The sequence below is a fragment of the Toxorhynchites rutilus genome, chromosome 2, assembly GCF_029784135.1.
Source record: "Toxorhynchites rutilus septentrionalis strain SRP chromosome 2, ASM2978413v1, whole genome shotgun sequence".
NCBI lineage: Eukaryota > Metazoa > Arthropoda > Insecta > Diptera > Culicidae > Toxorhynchites > Toxorhynchites rutilus.
In genome coordinates, this window is record NC_073745.1 from 305,002,885 (window position 1) to 305,016,541 (window position 13,657).

The 13,657-nt window shown below is 37.7% G+C and overlaps 1 protein-coding gene across 3 annotated transcripts in view; it reads right to left on the minus strand.

Annotated features, from left to right (window-relative positions):
• Positions 1 to 13,657, minus strand: part of LOC129764733 (uncharacterized) — a 101,344-nt gene that overhangs the window by 22,780 nt on the left and 64,907 nt on the right. For all 3 annotated transcript variants that reach the window (XM_055764155.1, XM_055764157.1, XM_055764156.1), the window contains exon 3: positions 6,847 to 6,979. In XM_055764155.1, coding sequence (XP_055620130.1) covers positions 6,847 to 6,979 — 133 coding nt within the window. The remainder of the gene's footprint in view (positions 1 to 6,846; positions 6,980 to 13,657) is intronic.

Genomic DNA, 13,657 nt, shown 5'->3' on the forward strand with positions numbered 1-13,657 from the left:
TCATGACCAAAATGGAGATGCAAATGAAAAATGAACTTCGTGGCAAACTGATGTTGCTGTTCATTCCACTGGTGTTCACTGATATTGCTGTTTCATATTTATCGACTCTCGCTTAAACAGTAGGTTATCAATACAAGGTAGGTTGAAATTCGCCGTATTTGAATGTTGTGAACGTGGTTATTTTCGGTACTGATTATGAGCTTCTACCAAACAACCAATTGATAAATTTCCAGTATTGCTCGCAACTGGACAAATTAAAAGCAGCGATCCAGGACAAAATTCGTGTTCTTGTCGTGTCGTGTTCCGTGAGAGCAATGTCTCTTCATGTCTCTCTGACAGCACGAAAAATTATTTTAGAGTCGAGCCCACCAGATGATCTAACCGAATATTCATATTACCACAGATTCAGGCCCCTGTAAAATTCAACACTTCAACTCTATGGCTAGCTAAAAAAAACAGCTCTCGACGAGAAAGAAAGCATGTTTATGTAGACTTTTTAAGCTGCGTGAAAGATGGTTAAAAATTGTAGAACAATGTGCATATAAAATTGAATAAATGTGTGTCTGCCTATAAAAATGATTTTTTTCCCAAAAATTCACACGAACTTTCTGGACAACCCGATACGAGGTACCTTGATTTTTTCCTGATTTTTATTTTCATTTTTTTCTGTTTTTTGAAAAGCATAAGTCATTTTCTGTTTCACTAAAAAATAAATCAACGATACTGAAATGGCAAAATGGTCTACTTGTTACTATTGACTGGAAAAGCGAAAAGTTTGAAAAAATATTTAACATTGGAACACTTCGATTGCAAATGGGGTGGATTTGGACAAGGCTCCGATTTACATCGCTTTCTGTTGTCTCCTCCCTCCATTGTTCAGGAATGAAATCTCCAATAAATATAAGTATAAACTAGAAAAAACCTGCTTACGGTTCGAACGATACGATCAAAGTATCAGAAAAGGCAACACAAAGTGATTTCTCTTGATGACAATACCTTGTCACACTGAGCATGACCGATCAAGAAGACGGTTGATTTACAATTGAGATCAACTATCGCACACGACATATTCACCAGACTTGGCTCCTTCCGATTACCTTGTGTATTCATCGATGGAATACGCACTTTGCAAATATGCGAAAATGGTTCGATGGTTAATTTGTCTCAGAAAACAAAAAAAAAATCTGGCGAGGCATTTATAAATTACCAGATAGATGGGAAAAAGTACAGCCTCCAACGGCCATTACAGTAATTTACATTTAATGCGATATGCCGCATTGGAGGTGATTTTGACCTGTAATTGGACATTTTCGATTAAAGTATTACAGTGTCGACGTCTGGTGGTGACTTTTAATGTGGGGTCATAATTTGGGCCCCGAACTCGATGTTTACAAAAATGTCCAATTAAAGGTAAAAATGTTCAATTAAACGTGTCGCATTAGAGGTCTGTCTAATTAGCTAATTGTCGCATTAAATGTAAATTAGTCTACTTTGAATTAAATATTTTAAAACAATGTTAGCCTATTTCATATAACAATAAACGTGTATATTTGATGACATCTGGTAAGAAAATAAAGGGTGTGTCACATCAAATTGCATCACGGAAAAAACGCTGTAGTAATTTAATTTTTAGGAATTATATCTTCAGCTTTCGCTTATAATCAGATAAGAGTGTATAGATCACGTTGGCCATGCTTCACTGTCAATTTTTCGTAAATTTGGAAAAATGTCGTCGAACGAAAAAGAGCGTCGTGAATTAATCCTGTGCACTCATTTCGAGAATCCGGAGATGTCACATCGGGACATCGGTAAGATGCTGGGAATCGTCCAATCCACGGTCAGCAGAGTACTAAAACGATACTTTGAGAACCTAACCATCGACCGGAAGGATGCTCCGTCAGTGAAAAAGATCACAAGCGCGTAGTTAAGCAGTTTAGACGTGATCCGAGAAGTTCGGTCCGGGATGTCGCCAATAAGCTGAATTTGTCAAGTTCATTCGTCCAGCGGACCAAGCAGCAGGAGGGCCTGCGTACATACAAGGTTCAGAAGGCTCCTAACCGCGACGAAAGGCAAAACATGGTGGGGAAGACGCGAGCCCGGAAGCTGTACACCGAAATGCTGACGAAGCGCATTGCCTGGTAATGGACGACGAAACCTACGTCAAAGCGGATTTTCGTCAGCTGCCGGGCCTGTTGTTCTTCTCCGCAGAGGACAAATTCAGCGTTCCGGAGGAGATTCGCAAGCAGAACCTATCCAAGTTTGCCAAAAAGTACATGGTGTGGCAAGCGATCTGCTCTTGCAGAAAGCGGAGCGCCCCCTTCGTGATGACCGGCACGGTAAACGGGCAGATTTACCTTAAGGAGTGCCTACAGAAGCGCTTACTACCACTATTGAAGCAGCACGAGGGACCGACCATCTTCTGGCCGGATCTCGCTTCGTGCCACTATTCAAAGGACGTGTTGGAGTGGTACGAAGCCAACGGGGTCACCTTCGTGCCAAAGGAAATGAACCCGCCCAATGCGCCGGAGCTTCGCCCAATAGAGAAATATTAGGCGATTATCAAGCAGGCCCTCCGGAAGAACCCAAAAGTTGTCAAATCGGAGGCGGACTTCAAGAGAAAATGGATTTCTGTTCAAAAAAAACTACAACCTGACGTTGTACAGAACCTTATGGACGGGGTAAAGAGGAAGGTGCGAGCATACGGGCTTGGGCTCGAAGTATGAATAAAAAGGAAATGCGAAAAGTTGTTTAATAGTTTTTATTTTACTGTCTAAAATTTTCAAAAGGATCGGTCTACTGGGCGAATTTCTACAGCGTTTTTTCCGTGATGCAATTTGATGTGACACACCCTTTAGTAGTTGGATATAAATTATAATGGAAATCATTTCACAATGTCCTCAGAATTGAATCATTTATTATTCAATGTAAAAAAAATCGTACAGTGGAGTTATCCAGCAAAGTTATTATGAACATTATCACGACTATACCGAATGCTTCGACACTTCAATTTAATATTTTTCACAAAATAGAGTCTATCAATATGCACAGTGACGACTCAACGATCAAACCCACTCTAATTAATAATTCACCCGTTGAAACAAATCATCAAACTTAATGTACTCACAACATTAGGCTCGATGGTTAGACTAAATTCCTTCTGATTTCACCCCGATAAAGTTTCGTTTTATTGCCGCCGATAAATTCACCTTTATGTGGTTTTGATTGGCAACGATAAATTTAACACCATTTCCCACATTTGCGCTGCACACGAACGAAAGCATTGCCGTCTCGTGACCAACACGAATTGCTGTCAGCATGCCAACGTATACAAAACTAAATGTTATGCTAAATAGATTGGAACAGTTTATGGGCAGTCGTCACCTGGCTACACACCCGTGGAATTTGTACAATTTGTATATGAGCATTTGCTGTCAGTATGTTTCACTATTTTGCCAAACAGAACTAAAACAAACCGGCTACCACTTTCCGTGTACCGGCTACCACTTTCCGACGTCGTCCTCCATCACTTTGGTGGGACAAGGAGTGTTCAAAGGTCTACCTTGAAAAATCATCCGCTTTCAAAAAATTCAGGAAAACTGGATCAGTGGAATGGTTTCGAAAGTACCAAGCTCTAGAAGCCAAACTAAAAGGTCTTATTAAAGCAAAAAAGCGTGGATATTGGCGGAAATTCGTCAATGGTTTGTCAAGGGAGACCGCTATGAGTATTCTTTGGAATACGGCTAGGAGAATGCGTGGCTGGAACCATACCAATGAAAGTGAGGAATACTCTGACCGTTGGATTTTCAAATTTGCAAGGAAGGTTTGTCCCGATTCTGTTCCTGCACAAAGCGTCGTACGCGATATTCCGCTCCAATGCGACTATGAGAATTTTTCGATGGTGGAATTCTCAATTGCCCTCCTCTCATGTAACAATTCAGCTCCGGGGTCGGACAAGATTAAATTCAACTTGTTGAAGAATCTTCCCGACTTGGCAAAACAGCGTTTGCTGAACTTGTTCAACAAGTTTCTGGAGCTGAATATTGTCCCGCATGACTGGAGACAAGTGAGAGTGATAGCCATACGGAAACCCAACAAGCCGGCTTGCGATCACAACTCGTATAGGCCGATTGCAATGTTATCCTGTATTCGCAAATTGTTAGAGAAAATGATTCTACTTCGTTTGGACAAGTGGGTTGAAGCGAACAATTTGCTGTCAAATACGCAGTTTGGCTTCCGCCGAGGTAAAGGGACGAATGATTGTCTCGCGCTGCTATCTTCTGAAATCCAAATCGCATTTGCTCGCAAAGAACAAATGACTTCCGTTTTTCTCGATATCAAAGGGGCATTTGATTCAGTTTCCATGGAAATTCTCTCAGAGAAGCTTCATAATCGTGGACTTTCACCAATTCTGAATAATTTCCTGTACAATTTACTGTCAGAAAAGCACATGTTTTTCAATCATGGCAGCTTGAAATCTTCTCGATACAGTTTTATGGGCCTACCGCAAGGCTCCTGCCTAAGCCCCCTCTTGTACAGTTTTTACGTCAATGATATGGATGATTGTCTCACTAGAGACTGCACGCCAACTTGCAGACGATGGAGTTATTTCCATCATGGGTACTAATCCCGTCGCTCTGCAAAAGTCGTTGCAAGATACCCTGAACAATCTGTTCACGTGGGCCCTCAAGCTGGGTATCGAATTCTCTACGGAGAAAACTGAAATGGTCGTTTTTTCTAGGAAGCACGAACCCGCCCAATTCCAGCTTTACCTATCCGGCAAAACGATCCAACACTCTATGTTTTTCAAATACCTGGGTGTATATTTTGATTCTAAATGTACCTGGGGGAGACACATTGCGTATTTGAAACAGAAATGCCAGCAAAGAATCAATTTTCTCCAAACAATAACCGCAACATGGTGGGGCGCCCATCCAGGAGACCTCATTCAGTTGTACAAAACAACGATATTGTCAGTGTTAGAATATGGCAGTTTTTGCTTCCGATCAGCTGCCAGGATTCATATTCTCAAGCTGGAGAGGATACAATATCGTTGCTTGCGTATAGCCATGGAGTGTTTGCATTCGACACATACGATGAGTCTCGAAGTTTTGGCAGGAGTACCCCCGCTTACTCTTCGGTTCACAGAATTATCCTACAGATTTCTCATCCGTTGCAAGATCATGAATCCATTGGTGATTGATAACTTCGAAAATCTACTCCAACTGACTCCTCAGTCAAGTTTTATGTCTTTATACCATGAGTACCTTACCCACGACGTGCACCCTTCACCAGGCATCTCCAACCAAGTTTGCTTCCCATACTTTTGCAATTCCTCTGTCATTTTTGATCTGTCCATGCGACAAAAAATCCATGGAATACCAGATCACCTACGCTCCAATGTTATTCCGTCGATATTTTCGGAAAAATATGGGAAAGTCGGATCTGATAAAATGTTCTTTACTGACGGTTCATTCATAAACGGGTCCACTGGCTTCGGCATCTTCAATGAAAATTCCAGTGCCTCTTTCAAACTCAAAGATCCTTGTTCCGTGTATGTCGCAGAAATGGGTGCGATATACTATGCTCTAGGGATCATTGAAACACTGCCCATCGACCATTATTTTATTTTTTCAGACAGTCTCAGCTCAATAGAGGCAATCCGCTCAATGAAGGTTGATAAACGCTCATCTTATTTCCTAACAAGAATAAGACATCTATTGAGTGTTTTGGTCGAAAAATTATTCAAGATTACCTTAGCATGGGTTCCCTCTCATTGCTCGATTCCGGGGAATGAGAAAGCGGACTCGCTAGCTAAGGTGGGCGCTTCAGAAGGCACACTTTTTGAAAGGCAAATTGCCTATAATGAATTTTTTCACATTCCTCGTCAGGACACACTCGTTAGTTGGCAGCGCATGTGGAGTGAAGATGAGTTCGGTCGTTGGTTACACACGATTATCCCTAAGGTCTCGACGAGTGCATGGTTCAAGGGATTGAATGTAGGTCGTGATTTCATTCGCGTGATATCTCGGCTTATGTCCAATCACTACAACCTAAACGCGCATCTCTATCGCATTGGGCTCGCAGCAAACAATCTTTGTGATTGTGGCGATGGCTACCACGACATCGAGCATATTGTCTGGTCGTGTATCCGGTTCCATGCTGCTCGCTCTCAGCTCTCTAGAGCACTGAGAGCACAAGGCAGAAAATCGGATATCCCCGTCCGGGATATCTTAGGCAGCCGGGATCCTGATCTTCTGCTTCATCTATACCTGTTCCTCAGAAACGCCGATGTCAACGTTTAATGATGTTTCCTTCGTTGTGTCCCCGTTTCATATCCCTCCTATCCGATCGATAAACTTTTACATAGTCGCGGCAATACATACACACACTCTTTACAGATGCACGGGCCGAAGGTTGTGCAGTCCACTGATCATTCAACAAGAGCCAAAGGTTGTACCGCTCATGACAACTCTACACGAACTGATGATTGCGCCGGCTAGTGACCATTCTATCCTGGATTCCTCGAGTCGAGAAAGACGCACCACGCTAGATATGGGGTACAGACTAGGGAGCGTTGCTGATTAATGGTCAGCTGCATCCCAATAGGAAGTAGCCCGTGTCGGGCACACGTATAGAGCATCGAAGACTGCAACATACCAATTATGAGAACACTTGTAATACTAACCTCGAGCCAACCGCGAGTAATCGGTTACATATTACTAACATAGTTGTAAGACAAAAATTGTCAAAATATTGGACTCCCGGCCCCGTCAGGCTAACGCCACATGTGCCTTAATAAAAAATATATTTTGGAAAAAAAAAAAAAAAACATAAAAATTAGCTCACCTTTTGGCTTCCTTTATGGTTGATTACACGCTGATCAGTCTTCCGGACCATTACCACCCGGGAAAGTGAGCCGCAGTCATGGGACGATCCGGCCGTCGAAAGCTGCGTTATGTCCTTGATGGGTCTGGTTGGTCTGGAACGAAAAACGAAGCGATGCGGATACCATACATTAAAAATCAGAAAAAAAAAAAAAAAAGACAAAATGGATGTGTGTTCGGTAATTCTTGACTACTCAGGCGAAGACCGACACGTGTGGGTCTCTGGCATTATCCTCCCCAAAGCCTGTTCCATTGATTCTAAGCGAAACGCGGGCGATAACGACGCAATTTTCCATCATCAAAGCGCTCACCTTTCCGGCAGACTGGATACCACTTGCCTGGACTCAGCTCACTCAGCACCGCAACCTACCCCAACGAATGATTCGCACAGAATGTGGGTGGAAATGTGGCACCGTCAGCCTTCAATGGAATGCCAAAGCGAGGCATCGTTGTTGTTTTTATCCCCATGGACGGATGAATTTGCGCCGCTGAAGGAAGGAAATGTTTGTTCTTCATGATAATAAATTGCCACCGGGAAGAATTGCCCAATCATAGTGCACATCAGCTCCACCGCCCCTTTATGACTTGTCAGCAAACATGTCAATGTTTGGGGCACGGAAACCCATAAATTCCGAGTAGTTTCCGAAGGACTAAAAGTTCAAAGCGCACACATATATCATCCCAACTAAACCAACTTTCTATTGCTTGCTTTTTGCATGGTGGCGATCATTAATCATTGCTCTTTTTACGTCATGTTTACACCGATTGAGTGAATTAGACGTGCGTGTTATTCAACAAGAAACAAAAATGGTCTGGTCCACTCATTCGGATGAGTCAGTTAGTGTCAAGTGCGCGATAAAAGATTGAGTATTCGATCAATCTGTGACGTTTTGAGTACCGGATGATAAGATAGAAAGCGTTGAACTTGAAATTGCTTTCAATTAATATCTCTGGACAAACCAGTTCGCTTGACGTCAAATCGCTAATTAGAGTGTTGTTGTTTTGGAAAATTGTAGAGTCGTTTGTGGAAATGCGACACGACATTTAATTTAAGGGGATACTCCGGTCTGGAAAATCGAAAAAAAAGGAATTTTTGTTTTTTGCATTTTTGGGAAGCTTATGCCCTCAGAAATGTTGTCCTAAAGGGGGTTTTCAATATTTGATTTCGTTGAAAAATTACAGCCAAAAGTATGAAGTCATCTCAAGGGAAATAGTATTGCTGTACGAATTTTAAAACATGTTTTTTTTCGAAACCATGTTATTTCAACTGGTGGTATCGATATCTCAGGATCTACTCATCCGATTTGGCTGAATTTTTTTATCAGCATGTAAAAATTAATTATCTAAGGCGTTACATAGTCGTTTTTTGATATCTATATTTTTTTCGATTTTTAAAAAATCGCTATTTAAAGAATTTTTATGAAAAATATCTCATTTTTAACAAAAAATGGCCGCAGTTTTGGCAATTTTTCGAATTTTCATAAATCTCTATGTAGCGCTTTAGGTATTGTCATAAAGTTTCCAAATATTCATTGGAATTTGTTCTACGACACCCCGTTTCTTCAAAACTGATACCACCCGCAAGGTACAGATTTTCAGACAGCACTCAAAAAATGGAAAAAACATCTTCCAATATACCTTAAACAATAACCAAAATACACGAACACTTCACTTTATTCGTAACATCTGAAAAAAATTCCACCAAAATTCATTATTTTCCGACCTTCCAGACAAGGGTCCCCCCTTAAATTTGTAACTTTTCCGAACACAGAACTATTTTTTCTGAATATTTTTTTCGGATTCAAAAATACATGAAAACCCAAATTTTCAACCTCTGAACTCCATCCTCCATTTTTGATTTTGTTATTTCGCTATTTTAGCATTTTTGTATAGATGAATTTCATGCCAACTCGTCTTAGGAGTTGTCAGCACCATCTCAGATAGCAGTGCAACATTGTGGGTGTAAAGACCACAGTTTCGAAAATAAAAGATGAAAATGACTTTTTTACGTCATCCTTTCTCTTCAGTCAATTTCAATTTCGATTGTGTGTATTCACTACGCATACTGAAACATTGATTCTCCAATTACGTTTTCGTTCTGCTGTCGTTTCCTTTGAATTTGAAAGCAGGCGCTTTCACTTGACGGTTGAAAGCGCTCTATTCATTATCATTTGAATGGGCTTTACGTCGCTTTCAGTTTCACACGTGAAAGAACGATGACTGTGTTCAATTGAAATTTTCATTTGATTTCATTTCTCCAAACTGGATTTCCCCAAACCATCCTTCAAAAAAAGTTGAATTCAAAGGGGCATATGAGGGTATATTAGTTTTACAACCAGTGCCGACAACTGATTACGCTTACTAATATACTGCACATACTTTCACATCGTCATTTTTATTAGTTTCAGCGAATACGGTTCGAGCTCCGACGAAATTTTCATTCGAAATAAGACACTTTCATTCGATATAAAAACCTTCCATTTTCATTTGACAATTAAATAATTTCACTTCGGTGTAAAGGATTAAATGAACGTGAAGTGAAACGAGACTGTATAAAAGTGAAGTGAAATTCTCTTTATTGAGTGTGAAGAGAGAGTAAAACTTTTTTCAGCCTGCGCGAGTTTACATCAAATTGAGAGGAGATAGGCTCATTATTGAGTGACGATGTGTAAATTGAAGTGAAATTGTATGGCCCTGGTTAAGATTTGGTCATTTAAGCAACTTTGCATCCCTGAAATATAAAAAAAAGATTAGACTACTTTTTGAAAAGGGTCAAAGTTTTTTTTCTTTATTTTTTTACAAAAAATTTTAACTCAAAAACAAATGCAAGTAATGTAGGAAATGGTTCAAATAAAAAAAAATGTCGACATTTGGAAAGAGTTAAGATGAGTTGTTTTTCATGAAGTTAAATTATTTGTTCAAAGTTGTTTATTAATAATAATTTTAAAATAGATTAATAATAGAATCATAGTTTAATAATAGTTTTTAAAAAATTCAAAAATACACTGAAAAAAGTTGTTTTCAAAATTGATTTTTTTTGTCTCAAAAACTTTTTTTTTAATTCGCAAAAAACATATGATAGGCCCATACAATTTTCAGAATTTCCAACATTCTTGCATCAGGAGATGGGCATTTTACAGGATATATTCATATCTTTTGATGTTAATGGTCATATACTGTTTCAGTTTACTTTTAAAAATATGTTTATTGCTTATTGCTTTCAGATCATTGGGAAGAATGTTGTACTTCAATGGGCAGTATCTTTTTATGCGTATAAGCCCCAATAATAATAAATACGCTCAGCTTCTCATAAAGTCATTTGCATTTTCGTTTATGTAAAATATTATGACAAACATAATTCTGTTTTTTTTTTTGTTTCTGTAATGTAGAGTGCAACTGTCGGATATAAGTGATTATAGATTTTCAGTTTAGAAAAAATGAGAAAAAAATCATACAATTTATCACTATAAGTCAAGCTATAAGATGTGTTGGTTAAAGGATAAAATATAGGTAATTATTCATGTTTTTATTAAAATATTTGTTTGAAAAAAAAAAATTTAAAAATCAATGAAAAAAAAATTGTAAATAAAATTCCATTTTTCTTGAAAAATATGTTTTTTTTAAATTTAGAATAAAATATACAATCCTCGATTATCAATTATTATTCATACATCAAAAAAAGGTCACTGCTACAGGGAAAGAGTTTTCCCAGCAACAACTTTTTCATGTTTTCTTTGAAAACTTACTTCACTAATGTTTTACTCGTAACATTTTTATGTGTAAATTATCACGATTGACATGTTCCGTAATTTTTTTATCATACTCAGAAACATGCCAAACGCGTGTATTTACACCCAAAAATATTTTCTAATGAGTCTCCATACGAAAATGCCATATATTCTAGAATCTATAGAAGATAGAAAGTGGACGTATTCAACTAAAGTTCATATTTCAATAGGATCTAAAACTTCGTGGAATACACTATATCGTTATCTTGATTGAGTTGTCATTTTTTGAAAAAAAAAAACATGAAAAAGTTGCGGTTAGAAAAAAAAATCCCTGTAAAAGTGCTTCACATGTAATGATTAATTGTTATAAATTCTAAGGGCTATTTATATATATTTTTTGGAATTTAAAAAAACGTTTTTGAGATAAAAAAATTTAAAACAATTTTTTTTTCAATCTATTTTTGTTAAATTATTATTAAATTACTAGCTGACCCGACGAACTTCGTCCCGCCCAAAATAGATTTTTTATATAAAATTATGTTCAGACTCAATTCTAGTTCAAGATTCTTCAAGCATTTGGAAATAACATGTTTCTCCGTTGCACGAAATACATGTTTGATACAGAGAATATTACAAAATAAAGACAGCTCAAATGGGACCATTCCTTCCTCGGATTTTGGGCACACCAACAAATTTGGCCTTCCATTTTTGTTTATATAGATAGAAGATATAGGAATACGTTATTACGTCTGAAAATCCTTTTCCACTTTCGAACAAAAATCAATTTCGTTAGCGCCAACATCAAATGGACTAACAACGCTTAGCTAATTGTATAACATATGGGAATTAAATTTTCCGATTTTTCTATCCGCTATATTGATCTACGGGAAGAGACGAATACAGCGAAATATAGATGACTCAAATTTAACCGTTCCTTCCTCGGGTTTTGCACTTACCAACACATTTGGCCTTCCATTTTTATTTATAAATATAAGATATGGAAATGCGTTATTTCGCGTTATTTCGTTATTTCCATTTCCACTTACGAACAAAGATCAAATTCGATAGCGCAAATATCGAATGGACTGACAACGCTTATTATGATGTAATTTTCAAACATGTGGGAATTCAATTTTCCGAGCTTTCCGAGCTTCCTTCAGGTTTTTCCGAAAATTTTCCGATTTTTCTCTCCACTATATTGATCTACGGGAAAAGACGAATACATCTCCGGGTTTTCCGCTAACCAACAGATTTTGCCTTACATTTTTATTTTTATAGATTGATCTTAACGATACACTTAGATCAATAAATTAACTTCATTAAAAACAACTTATTTCAGTTCTTTTTAAATGTCGGCATGTTTTAAGGAAAATTTAAACATTGTAGTTCATATGTATTTTCAAGAATTTAAAAAAATACATTTTTGAGAAAAATAAATTTCAATATTATATATATTTTTTGCCAGTGTAATTTTGGTGTTGTCAAGAGAAAGTTTTTGAATTCCAAGTCAATATAATAAAATTTTATATAACATTTGCTCGTCATATTCAAAGGAGAATCAACATCAGTGACTATGATGAATATATCTACAATCGAATCAAATAACATCGTAATTAGAAAACCTCCAACAATTCTTCCGCTGCTGATATGCTTTCCTCATTTGGTGAGTAAAGTTCACCTCAAAGCATGGATGCAAAATTTAGAAAAAATATGAATTACTATAGATTTTCGGGAGAAAATATTATGCGGTCAAAAGATCCGGTGCAGCACTAGTATTTCACTTGTGTGATAGCTTATACCATGTTTATTGATTCTTTCACATTCCTGAGCACCGGAAGAACTTTTTCCCTTAATTCAATCTTAGTAAAACAAAGAGAAGAAACAGATAAGGAACAGAAACAATAGAATGAATATCAGCCACAAAGAATTATGTACTGATAAATAAAATATTACAGGTTCCGTTATTTTTTCGAAGCTAATCACTTCCGAAACGCATCAAAAGTTTATACAAAAGAAAAAATAAGCATCTATGTATATATCATTAAAAAGTATTTTATTTATTGAAGAAAAATAATATTTAGTTGTTCAGAAAGAAACCATTTGACCAATAAACCTTCAATGATCATCAATTCTATCAGGGCAACGCCAAATTATACACGATAAATTATTTTGGCGTCTGGCTGGAAGGTGCTATCCTACCAGCTGAACTAACCAGAATTACACCATCAGATTATTACAGGTTCTGCTAAATCACTCACGGGCAAGAATATTGACTCTATGGCCAGCATGAAAAATACCTAAAACATATTTCGACGCGAAAGCAAACGTGTTTTGGAAGGGCAACATTTTGATGCGATCCGAAAGATGGCGAATGATTGTGGAACAAAACAGTTCATATAAAATTGAATGGATGATTATAAAAACGCCTGGAAAAATGATGTTTTTTCTCAAAAATCGGTTCAAACAACCAAATAACAGCTATCCTGATTTTTTCTTGATTTCTTTTTTCATTCTTCCTGATTTTTGAAAATTATAGCTGGCAACTCTGGTTCTATGAAACAGAGTATTGTTTCTGCAATGAGTGAAAATCTTGAGAGAAAATTGTATCCGATAAGTTTTATGTATTATGGATAAAGTTTTGGCCGCAATGCAAGTAAAAATGTGCTCATTTTTCTTCCTGAAAAGGTTGCCACATTTGCAAAGAACGATTGAATTTAAGTCGAACGGATTTCAGAATGCAAAAATGGATTGCAATCGAATCGTGAAATCCGATCGAGTTTCAATCCAATCGGATTCCGGAATATGGGTGACTGTTCGAAATTGCTACCACAAACATTGTTCATGGTCCATGCGGTGATCTAAAGCTTTTATCGCCTTCCAATGGCAAATGGAAAATGTACATAGCGGTTCCCTAAAGACATCACCTACGACACGATCTCAATCGTAGGTGGATGTCAAATATATAAACGAAGAAATACTGATAACGGTGGACAATCTTTCACAAATACAAACCACGCAGATATTAAGGAACTGGAAATCGTTGAG